This window comes from Salmo trutta, chromosome 11 (assembly GCF_901001165.1).
Source record: "Salmo trutta chromosome 11, fSalTru1.1, whole genome shotgun sequence".
NCBI lineage: Eukaryota > Metazoa > Chordata > Actinopteri > Salmoniformes > Salmonidae > Salmo > Salmo trutta.
This window is the reverse complement of record NC_042967.1, coordinates 155,720-181,363: the sequence shown is the minus strand read 5'-3', so window position 1 is coordinate 181,363 and position 25,644 is coordinate 155,720. Positions and strand designations below refer to the sequence as shown.

The 25,644-nt window shown below is 41.4% G+C and overlaps 1 protein-coding gene across 1 annotated transcript in view; it reads right to left on the bottom strand.

Moving 5' to 3' along the window:
- The window catches only part of LOC115202047 (microsomal triglyceride transfer protein), a 47,337-nt gene that overhangs the window by 14,771 nt on the left and 6,922 nt on the right, over nt 1–25,644 (bottom strand). The window contains exons 5-11 of the mRNA XM_029765900.1: nt 23,975–24,231; nt 23,474–23,624; nt 22,899–23,056; nt 22,360–22,528; nt 15,152–15,259; nt 14,170–14,382; nt 10,948–11,159 (exon numbers count right to left, since the gene is read on the bottom strand). Of these exons, the coding sequence (XP_029621760.1) occupies nt 10,948–11,159; nt 14,170–14,382; nt 15,152–15,259; nt 22,360–22,528; nt 22,899–23,056; nt 23,474–23,624; nt 23,975–24,231 (1,268 nt within the window). The remainder of the gene's footprint in view (nt 1–10,947; nt 11,160–14,169; nt 14,383–15,151; nt 15,260–22,359; nt 22,529–22,898; nt 23,057–23,473; nt 23,625–23,974; nt 24,232–25,644) is intronic.

Genomic DNA, 25,644 nt, shown 5'->3' with positions numbered 1-25,644 from the left:
GCTAACCTCCCCTGTTATTGTAATGGTGAGAGGTTGTGTTGGGGGTATGATATTTGTGCGTCTATAACTTTCTAACTCACTCATCATTATTCACGATTCAGTCAGGATTATCCATAATCACGCTAGAATCTACATTCATGTAGACCTGTTTAGAAACATATTCTATTCTTATTTAAAAATGACTTCAAAATGACAAAATACATTATTTACCAATAATTTCTATTGGGCACAAAATAATATGAAACACAACCAAAACAAACAGCAAATGCATCCAACATGTTTGTAGAGTCACAACCTTGATGTAATCATTGTGTGCTAGGAATATGGGACCAAATACTGGCCATGTTGACTCCAATGCCTCCCATAGTTGTGTCAAGTTGGCTGGATGTCCTTTGGGTGGTGGACCATTCGTGCTAGGAATACAGGACCAAATACTCAACTTTTGACAGTTTCAATACACATACACAGAGTGTACAAAACATGATGAACACCTGCTCTTTTCATGACATAGACGGACCAGGTGAATCCAGGGTAAAGCTATGATCCTTTATTGATGATGTCACTTGTTAAATCCACTTCAAAATCAGTGTAGATGAAGGGGAGGAGACAGGTTAAAGAATATTTTTTTAAGCCTTGAGGCATGGATTGTGTGTGTCATTCAGAGGGTGAATAGGCAAATTATTTAAGTGTCTTTGAACGGGGTATGGTAGTAGGCAGTGTTGTATTCGAGACCACCTAAAGCGAGAATGATTCAAGACCTATTCCGGAGCAAATTGAGTCCGAGTCAAGACCAAGACCGGGGGAGAGACAGACAACACCGAGAGAGGGACAAGGGGTCTGAGACAGAGTCAAGCTAGCTAGCTAAGTCAGCCATTGGCTATGCCATCAGAAGAATTGGATCCTTTTTAGGGCTATGGCTCCCCCCAGGGCTATTGAACTTATCCCAGAGTCCGCTCCAAGACGCCGCCAGCGGAGAAGAGAGACTTAGTCCGACTCAGGAGGCGGGCACACCATATACCGCTTCCAAGTATATTACTTGCTAATGTTGAGTCTCTGGACAATAAAGTAGATGAGCTCAGGGTGAGGATCTCCTTCCAGAGAGACATCAGGGAGTGTAACATACTCTGTTTCACGCAATCATGGCTGTCTCGGGATATACTGTCCCCGTCCATACAGCCAGCTGGATTCTCAGTTCATCGCGCAGACAGGAATAAAGAACTCTCCGGGAAGAAGAAAGGCGGGGGTGTATGTTTCATGATTAACTACTCATGGTGTGATTGTGATAACATACAGAAAGTCCTTTGTTCACCCGACCTAGAATACCTCACAATCAAATGATGACTGTATTACCTTACCTATTACCTGTAATTTCAGAGTAAAAACTCAACGGACGCTATGAAAGTTTAAACCAAGTTTATTCTTCTCAGAGGATGAATACAGCTGCATTAGACAAAGACACTGTTCACACAAGCGCTGATATTTAACCCTTTATCCTAGGCTGAGTCTCCGCCTACACATCTGAACAAACATTGTATCTTTACTGCTAGGCAGGAAACTAAGCAATACAGCAATAAAATGTTCTTTCTACCTTAACGTGACCTGACCCCGACCCCCTTCATCACTAATCCATGTCTCTCTCCCCTTATCAATGCCTGCCACGTGATCGCTTTCCCTGCACTCAGCACATTCCAAGCTTAATTGCACACAGTATTTACCTTCCTCCTACAGATTAATTAACTTAACCACCTCTTAGGGATAGGGGGCAGTATTTTCACGGCCGAATGAAAAACATACCCAAATTAAACTGGTTACTACTCTGGCCCAGAAGCTAGGATATGCATATTATTAGTAGATTAGGATAGAAAACACTCTGAAGTTTCTAAAACTGTTTGAATGGTATCTGTGAGTATAACAGAACTCATATGGCAGGCAAAAACCTGAGAAAAATTCAACCAGGAAGTGGGAGATCTGAGAATTGTAGTTCTTTCTAATCCCTATCGAAACTACAGTGTCTGTGGGGTCACGTTGCACTTCCTAAGGCTTCCATTGGCTGTCAAAAGCCTTCAGAAAGTTTTTTTATCCGTCTCCTGTAACCGGGCAGAGAAAATGAGCTCAGTCAATGAGTGGACTGCCTGGGGACAAAGGGATTGGTAATGCGCGATCCTGCAAGCGCGCCTTTCCTTATTTTTCTTCTGGAATGAATACGCTATTGTCCAGTTGGAATATTATCACATTTTTACGTAAAACATACCATAAAGATTGATTTTAAACAACGTTTGACATGCTTCTAAGAACGGTAATGGAACATTTCGACTTTTTGTCTCTGGTACTGCGCTCGCACGTTATGCCTTTGGATAGTGCTCTGTACGCACAAACAAAACGGAGGTATTTGGACATTAATATGGATTATTTCGAACAAAAACAAAATTTCTTGTGGAAGTAGCAGTCCTGGGAGTGCATTCTGACGAAGATCAGCAAAGGTAAGATAATTTATAATACTAATTCTGAGTTTAGGTGACTCCAGAACTTGGCGGGTGTTTGTATAGCTTGCTTTGATGGCGAGCTATGTACTCAGAATATTGAAAAATGTGCTTTCGCCGAAAAGCTATTTAAAAATCTGACACCGCGATTGCATAAAGGAGTTCTGTATCTATAATTCTCAAAATAATGTATTTTCTGAACGTTTATCATGAGTAATTTAGTAAATTCACCGGAAGTTTGCGGTGGGTATGATAGTTCTGAACATCACATGCTAATGTAAAAAGCTGGTTTTTGATATAAATATGAACTTGATTGAACAAAACATGCATGTATTGTATAACATTATGTCCTAGGAGTGTCATCTGATGAAGATCAAAGGTTAGTGCTGCATTTAGCTGTGGTTTGGGTTTATGTGACATATATGCTTGCTTGGAAAATGGCTGTGTGATTATTTGTATCTATGTACTCTCCTAACATAATCTAATGTTTTGCTTTCGCTGTAAAGCCTTTTTGAAATCGGACAATGTGGTTTGATTAACGAGAGTCTTATCTTTAAAATGGTGTAAAATAGTTGATTGTTTGAGAAAATTGAATTGTGGTATTTTAGTTGGTTTTGTATTTCGCGCCGTGCGATGCCATTGGCTGTTGGCTAGGGGTTCCGCAGGCGGAATGGGGTTCCGCTAGCGGAACGTCTGTCCTCAACAGGTTAAGGAGAAGTGCATCTTTAAAATGGTGTAAAATAGTCGTATGTTTGAGAAATTGAAATGATTAGATTTTTGATGTTTTGAATTTCGCGCCATGCTATTTTGTCAAACGATCCCGATAACGGGATCCCATCTCGAAGGGGTCACTAAGAGGTTAACTACTGGTGTAGACCCTCTAAACCTAAGCACTCAATATTTCAATAGGATACCTGATAATTAACCCTATCCCACGTTTATGAGTTAGTACCCAGAATCAATCACCTTCCAAGAGAATTATTTTAGGTTAGTCACAGCCGTGTGTATTCCCCCTCAAGCCGATACCACGATGGCCCTCAAGGAATTACGCTGGACTTTATGCAAACTGCAAACATTTAACCATGGCAAGGAAACCACATATCCTGAAGCCGCATTTATTGTTGCTGAGGATTTTAACAATACAAATGAGGAAAACGCTATCGAAGTTCTATCAACAAATTGACTGTAGTACTCGCTTAGCAAAAACATTAGATCAAAGGCTACTCGCGTTTTCGAGGTGCCTACAAGGCCCTCCCTTCGGCAAATCAGATCACAACTCCATTTTGCTCCTCCCTTTCTATAGGCAGAAACTCAAAGAGGAAGAACCCGTGCTAAGGTCTATCCAACGCTGGTCTGACCAATCGGAATCCATTCATCAAGATTGTTTTGATCACGCGGACTGGGATATGTTCTGGGTAGCCTCAGAGAATAACATTGACGTTTACACAGACACAGTGACTGAGTCCATCAGGAAGTGTTTAGGGGATGTTGTTCCCACGCTGTCTATTAAAACCAGAAACCATGGATAAATGGCAGCATTAGTGCAAAACTGAAAACGTGAACCACCGCATTTAACCATGGCACAGTGACTGGGAATATGGCCGAAAACAAACAGTGTAGTTATTCCCTCCCTAAGGCAATAAAACAGGCAGAACGTCAGTACAGAGACAAAGTGGAGTTGTAATTCAGACACGAGACGTATGTGGCAGGGTCTACAGACAATTACGGATTACAAAGGGAAAACCAGCCACGTCTTGGACAAGCTAAACACCCTCTTCGCTGTTTTGAGGATAACACAGTGCCACTGACGCAGCCCGCTCCCAAGGACTGTTGGCTCTTGTTCTCCGTGGCTGACGTGAGTAAGACATTTAAGCGTTTTAACCAAGCAAGGCTGCCGGCCCAGACGGCCTCCCTAGCCACATCCTCAGAGCATGCGCAGACCAGCTGGTTGGAGTGTTTACGGACATATTTCATCTCTCCCTATCCCAGTCTGCTGTCCCCACTTGCTTCAATATGTCCACCATTGTTCCTGTACCCAAGAACGCAAAGGTAACTGAATTAAATGACTATCGCCCTGTAGCACTCACTTCTGTCATCATGAAGTTCTTTGAGAGGCTAGATAAGGATCATATCAACTCTACCGTACCTGACACCCTAGGCCCACTTCAATTTGCTTACCGCTCCAATAGATCCACAGATGCAATCCCCATCACACTGCCCTATCCCATCTGGACAAGACGAATACCTACGTCAGAATGCTGTTCATTGACTATAGCTCAGCATTCAACACCATAGTACCCTGTTAGGCTGTATCACCACCTGGTATGGTAACTGCAACACCCGCAACCACAGGGCTCTCCAGAGGGTGGTACATTATTTTATTTTTACATGTGTGTATTGTTAGATACTACTGCACTAGGAACTAGGAACACAAGCATTTCACTACACCTGCAATAACATCTGCTAAATATTTGTATGTGACCAATAACATTTGATTTGATTTGAGAAGCGAGATGAAGGCATCTGCCATTCAACTGTATTAGGGCAACATTTTTGAGTGACAGTGGAATTAACCAATCACATTTTGACTTAATGGATGTGACCATTTTCACAAAAGAAACGTACGGAAACTTCAACAGGTCACTGCGCAATAGTGAGCAGTAGTTTTCCCACGGTCTATCTAGCTAGCTTTTGTTGTCAGCTAGTTTGCAGCGGAAGCAGCAGGTGTTATCAAAGAGGATGTTGGTAATTTGTTAGCTTCTGTCACAACTTCCGGTCCCTCTCCTTGTTCAGGCGTCGTTCGGCAGTCGACATCACCGGCCTTCTAGCCACCGCCAATCCACTTTTCATTTTCCATTTGTTTTGTCTTAGTCTTACACACCGGGTTTCACTCACCTAATTACCCGTTTATTATTTAACCCCTTGTTCCCCATGTTTGTTTGTGAGTGATTGTTTATTGTATTTTCGGTCCGTTATGGTGTGCTCGTGATGTACTTCTACTGAAAATGACAAATGTACAAAGTAACGTTGATTACTCATATTTGCTGTCCTGCGCCTGACTCTCTACACCAGCTACACACAGGACCCTTACAGCTTCTCCTTTTTCAAGAACAAGAAGTTTCAAATGATCATCATATGGTGAGTGGAACTGTGTTTTTTATTGCAGAACACTTGCTGTTCGAAAATAACTTGTGTGAATGAAACATTGTTGCATTTAAAATGGAACTGACAGCATTTTAGCAACATGAAATCTTATTAAAATATGTTTATATACACCCCCAGGAAGAATTAAACTTTTAGTTTTACATTTTCTGACAAGCAACCACTTAGATATGGTCCTTTTCACGTTTTCATAAATTCTTAGAATGTAAGGTATTTGTGAAAATTCTATTGCAAACTAGAGTGGGAAAGTGGCTGTGGGTTAGGACAATTAAGACACTGCAGTAAATAAAACATCTGTCTTGTCCAGGACCAGAGTCTACACAGACCAGTGCACTATAGCCAAATCAGAGCTGACTCAATCATGGACACTCTTATTGACAGTTATGGCTGCTTTGCGTGATGTATTGTGGTCTCTACCTTCTTGCCCTTTGTGCTGTTGACTGTGCCCAACAATGTTTGTACCTTGTTTTGTGCTGCTACCATGTTGTGTTGCTACCATTCTGTTGTCATGTGTTGCTGCCTTGCTATGTTGTGGTCTTAAGATCTCTTTATGTAGTGTTGTGTTGTCTCTTGTCGCGATGTGTGTTTTGTCCTATATTTATATTTTATTAATTAAAAAATATATATCTTCATCCCAGCCCCCGTCCCCGCAGGAGGTCTTCATTGTAAATAAGAATTTGTTCTTATCTGACTGCCTAGTTAAATAAAGGTTTTTAAAAAAAAAGAGCTGTAGTTGAAGTCAGAAGTTTACATACACCTTAGCCAAATACATTTAAACTCAGTTTTTCCACAATTCCTGACATTAGGCCAATTAGGATCACCACTTTATTTTAAGAATGTGAAATGTCAGAATAATAGTAGAGAATGATTTATTTCAGCTTTGTTTCTTTCATCACGTTCCCAGTGGGTCAGAAGTTTACATACACTCAATTAGTATTTGGTGGTATTGCCTTTAAATTGTTTCACTTGAGTCAAACGTTTCAGGTAGCCTTCCACAAGCTTCCCACAATAAGTTGGGTGAATTTTGTCATTCCTCCTGACAGAGCTGGTGTAACAGTCAGGTTTGTAGGCCTACTTGCTCACACACGCTTTTTCAGTTCTGCCCACACATTTTCTATAGGATTGAGGTCAAGGCTCCACTCCAATACCTTGACTTTGTTGTCCTTAAGCCATTTTGCCACAACTTTGGAAGTATGCTTGGGGTCATTGTCCATTTGATAGACCCATTTGCGACCAAGCTTTAACTTCCTGACTGATGTCTTGAGATGTTGCTTCAATTGTCCTCCCTCATGATGCTATCTATTTTGTGAAGAGCACCAGCCCCTCCTGCAGCAAAGCACCCCCACAACATGATGCTGCCACCCCCGTGATTCACGGTTGGGATGGTGTTCTTCGGCTTGCAAGCCTCGCCCTTTTTCCTCCAAACATAACGATGGTCATTATGGCCAAACAGTTCTATTTTTGTTTCATCAGACCAGAGGACATTTCTCCAAAAAGCACGATCTTCGTCCCCATGTACAGTCGCAAACCATAGTCTGGCTTTTTTATGGCGGTTTTGGAGCAGTGGCTTCTTCCTCGCTGAGCGGCCTTTCAGGTTATGTCGATATAGGACTCGTTTTACTGTGGATATAGATACTTTTGTACCGGTTTCCTCCAGCATCTTCACAAGGTCCTTTGCTGTTCTGGTAATTGATTTGCACTTCTCACACCAAAATACGTTCATCTCTAGGAGACAGAACGCGTCTCCTTCCTGAGCGATATGACGGCCGCGTGGTCCCATGGTGTTTATACTTGCGTACTATTGTTTGTACAGATGAAAGTGGTACCTTCAGGTGTTTGGAAATTGCTCCCAAGGATGAACCAGACTTGTGGAGGTCTACAATTATTTTTCTGAGGTCTTGGCTGATTTCTTTAGATTTTCCCATGATGTCAAGCAAAGAGGCACTGAGTTTGGATGTATTTCAAGGCCTACCTTCACAGGTACACCTCCAATTGACTCAAATTATGTCAATTAGCCTATCAGAAGCTTCTAAAGCATCACAATTTTCTGGAATTTTCAAAGCTGTTTAAAAGGCACAGTCAACTTAGTGTATGTAAACTTCTGACCCACTGAAATTGTGATAGTGAAATAATCTGTCTAAACAATTGTTGGAAAAATACCAAAACTATAGTTTGTTAACAAGAAATTTGTGGAGTGGTTGAAAAACGAGTTTTAATGACACCAACCTAAGTGTATGTAAACTTCCGACTTCAACTGTACATATACCTTTATACAAACAAGTCATTTGCCACACCGGCCTGCCATCATTCACTTTGTGTTTACAGGCAGTTGCAACAGCGCAAGTTTAGATCATTGGAACGCATTCGCCAAAAACCACAAAATACACCGGAATAGATTTCTGCAAATATGTAAACACCACGGGAGTCCTCTTACATTTAGGAACTTTACAGTCCTATTGATCAAACAACCATGAAATGGAAGGCTCTCTCTCCCTCAGTTATGCACATCAACAAGATCAACAACTAATGCTAGCCAAAACAAGAGGAGCTAAAATCTAACGAAGCAACATTAAATAAACCCTCTCAAACCTTTTCAGCTAGTTGGCCATCAAAATTGCACTGATAAACGATGGGGAATTATAGCATCCTCGTCCTTCTGCAGCTTGGCTGCCAATGCATGCTTGTCCCAACCAAGCACCAAGCTAACTGGCTAAAGTTGGCTAGCTACTTAGACACAAATGAGAGTACACCTCACTCTGACCATAGGCTGTTTAAATGTTATCCAGACTGTTCTTGGCTAACTATATATTTTTTTGCCTATGTTTACTGACACCGGTCATATTCAGAGAGCGTTGCGCGTTGGTAAATGAATCAGTATTTCTGCACTCTGGCACACTCAGGCAAGTGCTCGGAAATCGGAGTAGAGAGCTAGAGTGAATTTGCTAACTGGATAACAGTCGTTTAAGTTCTTGCTAGCTAAGCAAATGACACCTGAATCTCTAGCTGTGTATAGCCAACAAAAAATTATATGAGTGCCTTCTAGGCAGAGTTCCTCTGTCCAGTGTCTGTTCTTTGGCCCATCTTAAATCTTTTCTTTTTATTGGCCAGTCTGAGATATGGCTTTTTCTTTGCAACTCTGCCTAGAAGGCCAGCATCCCGGAGTCGCCTCTTCACTGTTGATGTTGAGACAGGTGTTTTGCGGGTACTATTTAATGAAGTTGCAAGTTGAGGACTTGTGAGGCATCTGTTTCTCAAACTAGACACTCTAATGTACTTGTCCTCTTGCTCAGTTGTACACCAGGGCCTCCCACTCCTCTTTCTATTCTGGTTAGAGACAGTTTGAGCTGTTCTGTGAAGGGAGTAGTACACAGCTGTGTCCGAGATCTTCAGTTTCTTGGCAATTTCTCACATGGAATAGCCTTCATTTTTCAGAGCAAGAATAGATTGAAGAGTTTCAGAAGAAAGTGCTTTGTTTCTGGCCATTTTGAGCTTGTAATCAAACCCACAAATGCTGATGCTCCAGATATTCAACTAGTCTAAAGAAGGCCAGTTTTATTGCTTCTTTAAAATCAGCACAACCATTTCCAGCTGTGCTAACATAATTGCAAAAGGGTTGTCTAATGATCAAGTAGTCTTTAAGAATGATAAACTTGGATTAGCTAACACAACATGCCATTCGAACACTGGAGTGATGGTTGCTGATAATGGGCCTCTGTACGCCTATGTAGATGTTCCATTCAAAATCTGCCATTTCCAGCTACAATAGTCCTTTTCAACATTAACAATGTCTACACTGTATTTCTGATCAATTTCATGTTATTGTAATGGACCAAAAAATGTGGTTTTCTTTCAAAAACAACATTTCTAAGTGACCCCAAACTTTTGAACGGTAGTGTATATAGGGCATCAGCCTCTAAGGTGCAGGGTTGAGTAACCGGGTGGTAGCCGGCTGTTTAACAGTCTAATGGCCTTGTGATAGAAGCTGTTTTTCAGTCTCTCGGTCCCAGCTTTAATGCACCTGAACTGACCTCGCCTTCTGGATGATAGCATGGTGAACAGGCCGTGGCCCGGGTGGTTGATGTCCTTGATTATCTTTTTGGCCTTCCTGTGATATTGGGTGCTGTAGGTGTGCCCCGGTGATGCGTTGGGCAGCCCGCATCACCCTCCGGACCATCACAGAAGCTCAATCGTATACCTCCACTACACTACTTTGATACGCATCAGTAGGGATTAAGAAGTAGGGATACACCACTGGCCCTTTGAGTTTTACAAAAAGTGCACTCTCCTACAGGAGCGAGCTGGTATTACGGTTGCTGTCCTTTCAGAATAACAAACCTGTCACACACTTAAGGCCTATGTATTCACCACTGCGCAAACATGTCTATAACAGATATAAAGGCTGTTAAGATAATGTACAAGAAAGCTGTTTTATGCACTGACTAAATTAAAGCTGCTAATTATGAGTTTTTTACTCTGCTGGTCTCGGCAAGAAATTACAAGTCCTCACTGTCTGAGACCGAGTCAAGACCAAGTACAAATGTATCCGACACCGAGACAAGGCCGAGACACTCAATATGTGGCCTCGAGACAGGACTGTTAGTAGGTGCCAGGCGCACCGGTTTGTGTCAAGAACTGCAACGCTGCTGGGTTTTTCACACTCAACAGTTTCCCATGTGTATCAAGAATGGTCCACCACTCAAAGGACATCCAGCCAACTTGAAGCAACTGTGGGAAGCATTGGAGTCCAACATGGGCCAGCAACCCAGTGGGACGCTTTTGACACCTTATAAAGACAATGCCCCAACGAATTGAGGCTATTCTGAGGGTGAAGTGGGGGTGGGGGGCTATTTGAGGCTATTCTTGATGTTTCGTATATAGGTCCCCTAAAACGGGGTGACTACAAACATTGCTGTAATTTCTAAATGGTTCAACTGATATGGACGGAAATACCCTTAAATTAAAGCTGACAGTCTGTACTTTTACCTCATGTATCATTTCAAATCCAAAAGTGCTGGAGTACCGAGCCAAGACAACAAAATGTGTCACTGTCCCAATACTTTTGGAGCGCACTTTAAGTAACGCCTGCCTTCAATTTAGGTTTTTATTTGTCAAATAAGTGAAATAAAATGAGTGCCTGCTGGTCTAGCAGGTAACGTCACTGCCTGCACCACATATACACCACCCCAGTGTGGGTATGAATCCCAGCCCCACCGCTAGTCTCCACACTCATTTAGTGCTGTTTCTGTCTGAATAAAATGAAAATACCAAAGAAATAACAAATCAAAATGTAAATCCCATCACCCACCTGGCAGGCATTTCAAAGTGGAGGATGTCATTGACCTTGGAAAGCATGTACTTGTTCAACTCTCTGGGCAGGTTTCCGATGGACAGGAGCATGTTCTTCACCTCCATGTAAGAGGGGTTGCTGCTGAAGACCACATCCGCAGCTGCTGCCCTCACATTCTTCTCATAGACCCGGCGGTTCTGGTGGTACACTCGGTTCACCGTCTGCTTCACCTGAAATATATATGCACACACACAGTTGAAGTCGGAAATTTACATACACTTAGGTTGGTGTCATTAAAACTCGTTTTTCAACCACTCCACAAATTTCTTGTTAACAAACTATAGTTTTGGCAAGCCGGTTCGGACACCTACTTTGTGCATGACACAAGTCATTTTTCCAGCAATTGTTTAGACAGATTATTTCACTTATCACAATTCCAGTGGGTCAGAAGTTTACACACACTAAGTTGACAGTGCATTTAAACAGCTTGGAAAATTCCAGAGAATAATGCCATGGCTTTAGAAGCTTCCGATAGGCTAATTGACATCATTTGAGTCAATTGGAGGTGTATTTGTGGATGTATTTCAAGGCCTACCTTCAAACTCAGTGCCCCTTTGCTTGACATCATGGGAAAATCTAAATAATTCAGCCAAGACCTCAGAAAAAAATGGTATACCTCCACAAGTCTGGTTCATCTTTGGGAGCAATTTCCAAATGCCTGAAGGTACCACGTTCATCTGTACAAACAATAGTACGCAAGTATAAACACCATGGGACCATGCGGCCGTCATATCGCTCAGGAAGGAGACGCGTTCTGTCTCCTAGAGATGAACGTATTTTGGTGTGAAAAGTGCAAATCAATCCCAGAACAGCAGCAAAGGACCTTGTGAAGATGCTGCTGGAGGAAACACATACAAAAGTATCTATATCCACAGTCAAACGAGTCCTATATCGACATAACCTGAAAGGCCGCTCAGCAAGGAAGAAGCCACTGCTCCAAAACCGCCATAAAAAAAGCCAGATTACGGTATGCAACTGTACATTGGGACAAAGATCGTACTTTTTGGAGAAATGTCCTCTGGTCTGATGAAACAAAAATAGAACTGTTTGGCCATAATGACCATCGTTATGTTTGGAGGAAAAAGGGCGAGGCTTGCAAGCCGAACACCATCCCAACTGTGAAGCACAGGGGTAGCAGCATCATGTTGTGGGGGTGCTGTGCTGCAGGAGGGATTGGTGCACTTCACAAAATAGATGGCATCATGAGGGAGGAAAATTATGTGGATATATTGAAGCAACATCTCAAGACATCAGTCAGGAAGTTAAAGCTTGGTCGCAAATGGGTCTTCCAAATGGACAATGACCCCAAGCCTACTTTCAAAGTTGTGGCAAAATGGCTTAAGGACAACAAAGTCAAGGTATTGGAGTGGCCATCACAAAGCCCTGACCTCGGCGTGTGCGAGCAAGGAGGCCTACAAACCTGACTCAGTTACACCAGCTCGGTCAGGAGGAAACGGGCCAAAATTCACCCAACTTATTGTGGGAAGCTTGTGGAAGGCTACCCGAAACATTTGACCCAAGTGAAACAATTTGAAGGCAATGCTACCAAATACTAATTGAGCTTATGTAAACTTCTGACCCACAGGGAATGTGATGAAAGAAATAAAAGCTGAAATAAATCATTCTCTCTACTATTATTCTGACATTACACATTCTTAAAAGTGGTGATCCTAACTTACCTAAAACAGGACATTTTTACTAGGATTAAATGTCAGGAATTGTGGAAAACCTGAGTTTAAATGTATTCGGCTAAGGTGTCTGTAAACTTCCGACTTCAACTGTGTGTGTGTGTGTTTCTCTAACACGGAAACACACACACGGAAAGTATACAGACCCCTTGACTTTTCCACATTTTGTTACGTTACAGCCTTATTCTAAAATGGATTAAAAAAAACAAATAAATCTACACACAATACCCCCATAATGACAAAGTGAAAACAGGTTTTTCAAAATGTTTGCACATTTATTAAAAACCAGAAATACCTTAAGTATTCAGACCCTTTGGTATGAGACACGAAATTGAGCACAGGTGCATCCTGTTTCCATTGATCATCCTTGAGATGTTTCTACAACTTTCTTAGAGTCCACCTGTGTTAAATTCAATTGAATGGACATGATTTGGAAAGGCACACACCTGTCTACGTAAGGTTCCACAGTTGACAGTGCATGTCAGAGCAAAAACCAACAAAAAAAAGACAAAAAGGCACCTGAAGGACTCTCTAGTCTGATGAAACCAAGAATGAACTCTTTGGCCTGAATGCCAAGCGTCACTTCTGGAGACAACCAGGCACAGCTCATCACCCATCTAACACCATCCCTAACGTGAAGCATGGTGGTGGCAGCATCATGCTGTGGGGATGTTTTTCAGCGGCAGGGACTGGGAGACTAGTCAGTATCGAGGGAAAGATGAATGGAGCAAAGTACAGAGAGATCCTTGATGAAAACCTGCTCCAGAGCATTCAGGACCTCAGACTGGGGGTGAAGGTTCACCTTCCAACAGAACAACCACCCTAAGCACACAGCTAAGACAACGCTGGAATGGCTTCAGGACAAGTCTCTGAGTGTCCTTGAGTGGCCCTGCCAGAGCTTGGACTTGAACATCTCTGGAGAGACCTGAAAATAGCTGTGCAATGACGCTCCCCATCCAATCTGACAGAGCTTGAGAGGATTTGCAGAGAAGAATGGGAGAAACTTTCCAAATACAGGTGTGCCAAGCTTGTAGCGTCATACCCAAGAAGATTCAAGGCTGTAATCGCTGCCAAAGGTGCTTCAACAAAGTACTGAGTAAAGGGTCTGAATTCTTACGCAAATGTGATATTTAAAAAAATTAATAATTAGGTAACATTTCTAAAAACCTGTTTTTGCTTTGTCATTATGAGGTATTGTGTGTAGATTGGTGAGGGGGAAAAACAATTGAATCCATTTTAGATTAAGGCTGTCAAGTAACAAAACGTGAAAAAGTCAAGGGATCTGAATACTTTCCGAATGCACTGTACATAAATACATACAACAGCATATACAGTGCACTTGGAAAGTAATCAGACCCCTTGACTTTTTCCACATTTTGTTACTTTACAGCAGGTGTCCACACACATACTAAGGGTATATCGAAATAAGAGAAATATATCTGTCTAAATATATGGCTCTGGGAATGGCAATCCAGCTTCCCTCATCTGGCACCTCGTCTGTGATGAGGGCGACGTCGTATCTCTGCAGGGCTGTGAGGGAGATGGTGCAGTAGGCTCCGACCTCCGACTCAGCATATTTGGAAAACAGGGGAATGGCCTCGGGCAGCAGGGAGTTCTTCAGCGCCAGCAGGTACATCTGAACGTCTGACTCCACCTGCGTACTGTCGGGACCTTCCAGAATCATCTTCTTCACCTCAACCACAGTCTGGGTTGTACATGAGACAAAAAAAAAAACACACAATAAGTCAGCCATTGTATAGTTCCTTTTAAGAAATTGTGACTTTCTTTGGTGAATTTCACAACAGGATCATATTTATTTTATTTAACTAGGCAAGTCAGTTAAAAACAAATTCTTATTTACAATGACGGCCTACCCCGGCCAAACCCTAACCCGGATGACGCTGGGCCAATTGTGCGCTGCCCTATGGGACTCCCAATCATGGACAGTTGTGATACAGCCTGGAATTGAACCAGGGTCTGTAGTGATGCACTGCATCTCCGTGCTAGAGGCAGTGCCTTAGACCGCTGCGCCACTCAGAGCCCAAATCCATCAGAGGGATATCTTTCTGTATTTCTGTTTATTTTCGAACCATCAGACACAGCTACGTCTCACTATTTTATCACTACACTATTCCAGTCTGGCGTTCCAATAGTCACAATTAGCTCAGTTAAAAAAGTCCAATCAGTATTCTCTTGGTTGAAGATTATTCAATTGCTTAAAAGGGAAATTTAACTGCCTATTCACAATGCCTACTCATAGTTGGTTAAAATTACATGATGCACAACAGATGATGTCATCAGAAACAGTTATCTTCCTCCATCTTTTGAACTATGAAACACGCCATTTTCACATATGTTGATGTTGGGGTGGTGCTGGAGATGAATATGAAGTAAACAGAACGTGTGAATCCCTTTAAGAATTTTGTACAACTCCCCTCATTACAGACATAGGATCAAACATATTCGATACTCACTGGTAGCTCACAACCTCCTTTCTGACAGAGCTTGTGCACAAGGGCACCCATGATGATCACCACCGACTCTTTGATGTCATTACTGACAATCTTGCCCTTTGAAATGTCCTGAAAAAATAATGCGCGTAATTTAAATCACCATATGTTTTATCATACAGTACACAAAAAAACACAATTTTAAATATAATTGCAATTTTGAAAGTCGTTTGAGAGGAAGAGTAGGTCAAAATCGAAGAGAAACAACTGCACCACAAATTCTCTGTACACACTATCGGTCAAACGTTTTTAGAACACCTACTCATTCAACAAGGGTTCTTCATTATTTTTACTGTTTTCTACATTGTACAATAATAGTGAAGACATCAAAACTATGAAATAACACATATGGAATCATGTAGTAACCAAAAAAAGTGTTAAACAAATCAAAATATATTTTATATTTGAGATTCTTCAAAATAGCCACCCTTTGCATTTGATGACAGCTTTGCACACTCATGGTATTCTCTCAACCAGCTTCGCCTGGAATGCTTTTCCAACAGTCTTGAAGAACTTTCCACATATGCTGAGCACTTGTTGGCTGCTTTTCCTTCACTCTACGGTCCAACTCATCCCAAACCATCTCAATTGGGTTGAGGTCGGGTGATTGTGGAGGCCAGGTCATCTGAAGCAGCACTCCCTCACTCTCCTTCTTGGTCAAATAGCCCTTACACAGCCTGGAGGTGTGTTGGGTCATTGTCCTGTTGAAAATCAAATGATAACGCAAACCAGATGGGATGGCGTATCGCTGCAGAATGCTGTGGTAGCCATGCTGGTTAAGTGTGCCTTTAATTCTAAATAAATCACAGACAGTGTCACCAGCAACGCACCATAACACCTCCTACTACATGGTTCACGGTGGGACCTACACACGCAGAGATCATCCGTTCCCCTACTCTGCGTCTCACAAAGTAACACGGCGGTTGGAACCAAAAATCTCAATTTGGACTCATCAGACCAAAGGACAGATTTCCACCGGTCTAAATACTCATTGTTCGTGTTTCTTGGCCCAAGCAAGTCTCTTCTTCTTATTGGTGTCCTTTAGTTGTGGTTTCTTTGAAGCAACTCGACCATGAAGGCCTGATTCACACAGTCTCCTCTGAACAGTTGATGTTGAGATGTGTCTGTTACTTGAACTCTGTGAAGCATTTATTTGGGCTGTAATTTCTGACACTGGTACTCTAATGAACTTATCCTCTGCAGCAGAGGTAGCTCTGGGTCTTCCTTTCCTTTGGCGGTCCTCATGAGAGCCAGTTTCATCATAGCGCTTGATGGTTTTTGCAACTGCACTTGAAGAAATTTTCAAAGTTCTTAGAATTTTCCGGATTGACTGACTGCAGGCAGGATGGCGTACTGAACACGTCGGTGCAAAATTGCCTCAAGATAAATTCACAATATTCAATATTAGTGAGTTAGACTAAATATTAGCACTTCATATATTCGGGGGTAATTACATTGAATCTGGATAATAACAAAACAAATCATAAGGCTAGAGAAAAGTTGACAAATATTACAAGCAACACTCAAACATGAAGGAGAGTAAACGTGGTGAAAAGGAAACGCAACTCCTCCACAGATACAAACGATTTATCCTTTTCATCACTAGGACTGGTAAGTGTGGTAAGCGATCTGTTAAAGTTGATAAATGACAAACTGATGGAAGATGTGGAGTGTGTTTTTGCTGTTTGGAAAAGTGTGGCGTTAGGTGAGTCAGAAAGGAAATGGTTGCATATCCCAGAACCAATGTTTGTCTGTGAGCAGGTGTTGTGAGAGAGCTTTCAATTTTGTGCAGATGAGGGGTATGCATTTTTAAATGAATTATAAGTCTAATATATTTATTTATTTATGTATTTATTTATTGTCCTATCATGATGGAACAGTCCACAAACCTATTCCCTAGACACCCACCTGAGAGGTGCTAGGGGTATGGATGTAAGGGACAATATAGGAGGAATCACAATAATTGTTTGCTAAAATAATAATTGCTTGACAAAAATGTAATGTAATACAATGGCAATCTGGTTATAGGTAACAATCCTTTGCACAAACTGCTGACATTATTACGCATATTTATTGTAAATTATGGAAATGAAGATGCGTAGGATATTTCCCTGTGGCTCAGTTGGTAGAGCATGGTGTTTGCAACGCCAGGGTTGTGGGTTCGATTCCCACGGGGGGCCAGTACAAAAAAAAAAAGTTACAAAAAAAAAAGAAAATGCGTGAAATGAAATGTATGCATTCACTGCTGTAAGTCGCTCTGGATAAGAGCGTCTGCTAAATGACTCAAATGTAAAATGTAAATACACTACCATTCAAAAGTCCTTGTTGAAAGAAAACCACATTCTTTGTCCTTTAAAATTAGAGGTCGACCGTTTGATTTTTCAACGCCGATACCGATTATTGGAGGACCAAAAAAAGCCGATACTGGTTAAATTATTTTTTTTATTAAAAAAGAAAAAAATATATATATTTTTTTTTTGGGGGGGGTTGTAATAATGACAATTATAACAATACTGAATGAACACTTATTATAACACATAAATAAAATCTATTTAGTCTCAAATTATTATAGAAATTATGACGCGTCGACTATTTCTCTCTATACCATTTGTATTTCATATATCTTTGACTTTTGGATGTTCTAATAGGCACTTAAGCATTGCCAGCCTAATCTCAGGAGTTGATAGGCTTGAAGTCATAAACAGCGCTGTGATCAAGCATTGCTAAGAGCTGCTGGCAAAGGCAGTAAAGTTTGAATGAATGTTTACGAGCCTGCTGCTGCCTACCACCGCTCAGTCAGACTGCTCTATCAAATCATAGACTTAATTACAAAATAATAAACACAGAAATACAAGCCTTTGGTCATTAATATGGTCAAATCCGGTTGATTAACGATTTTTATGAAAACTAGAAATCGGCCTGAATCACATCGGCCATACCGATTAATCGGTCCACCTCTAATTAAAATAACACGAAATTGATCAGAAATACAGTGTAGACATTGTTAATGTTGTAAATGACTATTGTAGCTGGAAATGGCAGATATTTTATGGTTTATCTACATAGGCATACAGAGGCGCATTATCAGCAACCATCACTCCTGTGTTCCAATGGCATGTTGTGTTAACTAATCCAAGTTTAGAATTTTAAAAGACTAATCGATCATTAGACAACCCTTTTGCAATTATGTTAGCACAGCTGAAAACTGTTGTGCTGATTTAAAGAATCAATAAAACAGGCCTTCTTAAGACTAGTTGGGAACAGCGCAAACTGGCTCTAACCAGAATAGAAAGAGGAGTGGGAGGCAGAGTTGCAAAGAAAAAGACACATCTCAGATTGGCCAATAAAAATAAAATATTAAGATGGGCAAAAGAACAGACACTGTAAAGAGGAACTCTGCTTAGTAGGCCAGCATCCCGGAGTCGCCTCTTCACTGTTGACGTTGAGACTGGTGTTTTGCGGGTACTAAACTCAGCAAAAAAAGAAATGTCCTTTCACTGTGAACTGCGTTTATTTTCAGCAAACTTAACATGTGTAATATTTGTATGAACATAAGATTCAACAACTGAGACGTAAACTGAACAAGTTCCACAGACATGTGACTAACAGAAATTGAATAATGTGTCCCTGAACAATGGGGGGGGGGGGTCAAAATCAGTGCAGTGCATCTCCTCCTCATGGACTGCACCAGATTTGCCAGTTCTTGCTGTGAGATGTTACCCCACTCTTCCACCAAGGCACCTGCAAGTTCCCGGACATTTCTGGGGGAATGGCCCCAGCCCTCACCCTCCGATCCAACAGGTCCCAGACGTGCTCAATGGGATTGCTGGCCATGGCAGAACACTGACATTCCTGTCTTGCAGAAAATCACACACAGAACAAGCAGTATGGCTGGTGGCATTGTCATGCTGGAGGGTCATGTCAGGATGAGTCTGCAGGAAGGGTACCACATGAGGGAGGAGGATGTCTTCCCTGTAGGGATTGTGCATTCCTGGTGTAATTCGGGCAGTTGTTGTTCCCATCCTGTACCTGTCCCACAGGTGTGATGTTCGGATGTACCGATCCTGTGCAGATGTTGGTACACGTGCTCTGCCACTGCGAGGACGGTCAGCTGTCCGTCCTGTCTCCTTGTAGCGCTGTCTTAGGCGTCTCACAGTACGGACATTGCAATTTATTGCCCTGGCCACATCCGCTATCACCGTGTCTCCTTGCAGCATGCCTAAGGCACGTTCACACAGATGAGCAGGGATACTCTTTAGTGTCCTAAGTTTTCATAACTGTGACCTTAATTGCCTACTGTCTGTAAGCTGATAGTGTCTTAACAACCGTCCCACAGGTGCATGTTCATTAACTGTTTATGGTTCATTGAACAAGCATGGGAAAGTGTTTAAACCCTTCACAATGAAGATCTGTGAAGCTATATGGAATTTTACGAATTATCTTTGAAAGACAGGGTCCTGAAAAAGGGAAGTTTCTTTTTTTGCCAAGTTTATTTAATGAAGCTGCCAGTTGAGGACTTGTGAGGCATCTGTTTCTCAAACTAGACACTAATGTACTTGTCCTCTTGCTCAGTTGTGCACCAGGGCCTCCCACTCCTCTTTCTATTCTGGTTAGAGCCAGATTGCGCAGTTCTGTGGAGTAGTACACAGCGTTGTACGAGAACTTTAGTTTCTTGGCAATTTCTCACATGGAATAGCATTAATTTCTCAGAACATGAATAGACTGATGAGTTTCAGAAGAAAGTGATTTGTTTCTGGCCATTTTGAGCCTGTAATCGAACCCACAAATGCTGATGCTCCAGATACTCAACTTGTCTAAAGGCAAGTTTTATTGCTTCTTTAAATCAGCACAACAGTTTTCAACTGTGCTAACTTAATGCAAAAGGGTTTTCTAATGATCAATTAGCCTTTTAAAATTATAAACTTGGATTAGCTAACACAACGTGCCATTGGAACACAGGAGTAATGGTTGCTGATAACGGGCCTCTGTACACCTATGTAGATATTCCATTCATATTTTATTTTATTATAATTGTTTTTAAATCAGCCGTTTCCAGCTCCAATAGTCCTTTTCAACATTAACAATGTCTACACTGTATTTCTGATCAATTCTATGTTTTTTTAAACGAAAAAAAAAAAAGTGCTTTTCTTTTAAAAAACAAGGACATTTATAAGTGACCCCAAACTTTTGAACGGTAATAAATAAATAAAATATATATAAAGCAAATTTAGGTGATAGCATTGGAAATACTTTTAGCGGTTGATCTGCTTCTGTTCTGTGTGTGGCACTGTGTGCTCTTTTCAAAGGACGGGTCCTGGCCTTTTGGGGGGGCCTAGGGATCCAGGGGAATGGGGGTGGTCTCCCGGTCACTGGAATGACAACCCAACTCGGGAGGGGCTTTGGCGGGTGAAGTAGTGGAGAACAATTGGAGGGTTACTTAGTGGCAATGCAAATATCATGGTACAGCTATATGGACACTCAATCACCATTGTACTTTTTAATGGTAAATTTACAAACATATTATGATGAATAGATTTGAAACTTGTATCTCATTATTGTAAATTGTGAAATAAGTATAGCCAGTTATAATTGTAATGGCTTAGCAGAAAATAAAAAAAGAACAATATTTACCTGGCTCAAAGAGAAGGAATATAATATCTATTGTTTACAGGAAACTCATTCAACAATTTTAGATGAAGGTGAGTAGAAAATGGACTGGGGGTGAAAAATACTTCTCCCATGGGCAAAGAAACTCAAAAGGGCTGATGATATTAACAGTAATTTTGATCCGAATGTGCAAATTGTCCAAACAGACCCACAAAGTAGATAGATGATTTTAAATATGTTGTTATTGGACCATAAACAGATATGGCTCATTAACCTTTACGGACCAAATAAAGATGATTCACGCTTTTTTGAATATATATATATATATATATAATAAATTATCAACCCTGCAAGCAATACAATATTATCATGGTGGGAGATTATAATACTGTTTTAAATACCTCAATGGACCGTAAAGGAAATCACACTATCCCCCTCATGCTCTTAAGGAAATCACGATTATCATGGATATATTGGAACTAGTGGATATATGGAGGCTTAAATACCCTGACCTAGTGAGATATACATGGCGGAGGTTTAATATCCTGACCTAGTGAGATATACATGGCGGAGCCTCAATCAAGCTAGTCGTCTTGACTACTTTCTTATGTCATTCTTGTTGGCACCGAAAGTGAAAACAAGTGTTGATAGGGGATAGAATGCGGTCGGACCATCAGATAATTGGCATATATATTACTTTTACGGAATTTCCACATCGGCGAGGATATTGGAAATTTAAAATATATTGGATGATAACTTCTTTTTAATTCGGACAGAGGAATATATAACTGAATTTGTCGGGCATAACATAGGTACAGCAAATCCGCTTATTGTACAGGACACTTAAATGTGCCTTTAGAGGTCATGCAATTCAGTACTCATCTCTAAAACAAAAACAATTTAGATCAAAAGACTCCATATTAACAAAGGTAATTGAAGGACTAACTGTACAATTAGATAGCAATAAAAACTGTACCATAGAGGTACAGAATAAGTTAGAGGAAAAACAAAAAGAAATGGAGGAACTTATTCAAGAAAGATCCAATGTAATATACTATATTAATAAAGCAAATTGGATGGAAAATGGGGAGAAATGCACCAAATTATTGTTTAATCTTCAACATAGAAATGCTACAAAAAATAATTTCATGAAACTTGTTGCAAATGACAGAGTCACCTATGATTCACCAAATTATATTTGAAAGAGGAAGCAAAGTACGTTAAGGATATGTTTTCGTTTCAGTCTCCTCCATCTCCTCTAACCGAAGCTAATTTTATGGATGTTTGCCCTGATGATGAGCATAAGGGTACTTTCAAACCAGAAAAAACAGATACATAAAAAACACAGTAATTCAATGATTTTCACTGGGAGCTGTGCATTGGGGGAGGGTCTAGTGTTGTGTTGCGGTGCCTGTCAGAAGTCACAATGACATATCTGTCTAATCAACTGAAAACATTGAACTGACTTTTACCAAATAATTTCTCCCCATTCCGCTGTGTTGGACATGCATTTCATTGATTTTGGTTTGTAGAGTTTAAGCAAGTGGCAGCCATTGGCCACTCACCACCAAAGCCTGGAGCATTCTCTCGTTGGGGTGCGAGGCGAAGCCGCAGGCGTACAGGAACCTTTCCTGCAGAACCAGGCCTTTGGGGTCGGCAAAGTTGAGGAACTGCAGCATGGCGTCCAGGGAGGCGGGCGTCTGGGACGAGGTCACGGCGTCCACCACCTGAGGTCTGCAGACCCCGACAGAGTTAGAGAGAGGCAGTGAGTCAGAAGTCTAAAATGGCGCAATATTCCCTATATAGTTAACTATGTGGCTCTGGCCAAAAGAAACACGGGGCGAGAGACAGTGGGGTGACGAGTCACTACATCTCATAAGAAAGCATTACAGCCTGAGAGAGAGAGAGAAAAAGACACAAACATACTAAAAAAGAGGAGAAAACAAGAGATTGAGAAGAGAAAGAGCGATAGAAGAGAAGTGAAAATAGAGAGAAGAGAAGGAGTGAAGCGGGAAAGAAAAAGAGGAGAGTGAGAGAAAGAGGCAGACAGAAAGAGAAAGGGAGAGAGAGAGAGAGAGAGAGGTGGGTAAGTGCTAGGCCTTACAGGGCAGTCTTGGTGGAGCTCTTCAGCACTTGGAGGATCTCGTCCTTGGAGGCTTTCCTCATGCTCTGGATGAGAGCCAGGAAGCTTCGGGGAGCAATGGCCTTTGACAAGCTATCTGGTTCAAACTGCTTCTGGACCTCTTGCCAGTGCTCAAACAGCTAGCAGGAGAAGAGGAAAAGAAAGGGAAAAAAATGTAATTTCTTAATTACATGTTTGGTCAGCAAGGATATGCATCGATAGTGTGGTATAGTGTTGGTAAATTCAGACTTCACAAGGGCTTTTCACACTATTGTAACACCCTGTACTGTGTTGGTTCTGATTATTTCATTCCAGCACCATTCCAGCAATCAACCAGGCCAGCATAGTAAAGTTTTCCTCTGGCCCTTTTAATTATTCTTTAGCAAAGAGTCATTTTTGAAGCATTTAGTTTGGGAGTCAATACCGTCAATGTAAAAGCTGAATTGAAGATTATATTGAAGGTTATATTGGAACCTTTCAGAGGAAAAAAATAAGTGTCCAAGGTTGAAAACAACGTGAAGCACTTTTTTACTTTATTGTTTCGCACAACCACTCACCGATCGACAGCCCTTGCATTGGGATTTGACCTTCTCAGCTGTCACACCAACAGCATACAATTTCTCATCAAGTGATTTGACAACACTGGCGACATTCTTCCCCGCAGCCTCAAATGGCCCAGTCTCAATTGTTACCAGCGTCAAGTTTTGCCTGAGGACAATATAAATTAACAAATCCAAATCAATTAATCAGTTTCGGTTCCTTGCAATTGATGCTCTCAGAAAGCCTACTCAAATCAGTAAGTAAAAAAAGAACATTACTTTTACAATGAAAGAATGCATGTGTTGGATTAATGTAGTAAACAAAAATAAATAAAACTATTGCCTCAAAGTTTAGAGCAGAATTTCACCATTAAAATTCCATTTGACTCCCTTGTGTCTTATTTTTCTTAAAGCCGCATTGTTGGTTAAGGGCTTGTAAGTAAGCATTTCATGGTAAGGTCTACACCTGTTGTATTTGGCGCATGTGACAAATACATTTTGATTTGTGTCACACCTTACCTGGACACTATTTTAGCGGCGGTGGTGCGGCGTGCGTTGACTGCTAAGATGTGAGTCTCCTTGGCTGTGGCTGACTTAATGAAGCCATCCTCCAGGGTGAAAACAGTGACAGAGCTGGACTCCCCACTCACGCCCAGGACCTGAATGTAGGTGGTGAAGCCGGTCTCTGCGGTCTTGCAGGTCTCCAAAGCCTTGGTCCTTGTCACCTGGCCTTGGGCAGCCTTGTACTCTACCGTACATCTCCCGGACACGTCATTCTGTTCCCAGAAATATCAGTCAGCCAACCAAAAGTACTCACACAGAAAACCATAGAAAAACAATTTTAAGCATTTGTTCGAATGATTTACATTGAGAATTCATTGCAAACTTACGACTGTGTTTTTGGTAAAATTTCATTTTACAGTGCATTATTATTTTAAAAAATGTTGATGACATGACACCTGCTCAGTCAAGGTTTTTTTTTATTTTTACATTTTAGAATAATAGTGAAGACATCAAAACTATGAAATAACACATATGGATGGAATCATGGAGTAACCAAAAGTGTTTAACAAATCAAAATACATTTTAAATTTGAGATTCTTCAAATATCAAGGCAAAGGGTGGCTGACAGCTTTGCACACTCATGGCACTCTCTCAACCAGCTTCACCTGGAACGCTTTTCCAACAGGAGTTCAAACATATGCTGAGCACTTGCTGGCTGCTTTTCCTTCACTCTGCGGTTCAACTCATCCCAAACCATCTAAATTGGGTTGAGGTCAGGTGATTGTGGAGGCCAGGTCATCTGAAGCAGCACTCCATCACTCTCCTTCTTGGTCAAATAGCCCTTACACATCCTGGAGGTGTGTTGGGTCATTGTCCTGTTGAAAAACAAATGATAGTCCCACTCAGCGCAAACCAGATGGGATGGCGTATCACTGCAGAATGCTGTGGCAGCCATGCTGGTTAAGTGTGCCTTGAATTCTAAATAAATCAGACAGTGTCACCAGCAACACACCTCTACACCATCACACCTCCTCCTCCATGCTTCACGGTGGGAAATACACATGCAGAGATTATCCGTTCACCAGCAACGCGTCTCACAAAGACATGGCAGTTGGAACCCAAAATCTCAAATTTGGACTCATCAGACGAAAGGACAGATTTCCACCTGGCTAATGTCTATTGTTTCTTGGCACAAGCAAGTCTCTTCTTCTTATTAGTGTCCTTTAGTAGTGATTTCTTTGAAGCAACTCGACCACGAAGGCCTGATTCACAGAGTCTCCTCTTAACAGTTGATGTTGAGATGTGTCTGTTACTTGAACTCTGTGAAGCATTTATTTGGGCTGCAATTTCTGACACTGGTAACTCTAATGAACTTATCCTCTGTAGCAGAGGTAACTCTGGGTCTTCCATTCCTGTGTCGGTCCTCATGAAAGCCAGTTTCATCATAGCGCTTGATGGTTTTTGCGACTGCACTTGAAGAAACTCTCAAAGTTCTTGAAATTTTCCGTATTGACTGTCACAACAACTGATTGCTGTTGTGATTGGCTCAAACACATTAAGGAAAGAAATTCCACAAAACACCTTTTGTGTTAATTGAAATGCCTTCCAGGTGACTACCTCATGAAGCTGGTTGAGAGAATGCCAAGAGTGTGCAAAGCTGTCATCAAGGCAAAGGGTGTCTATTT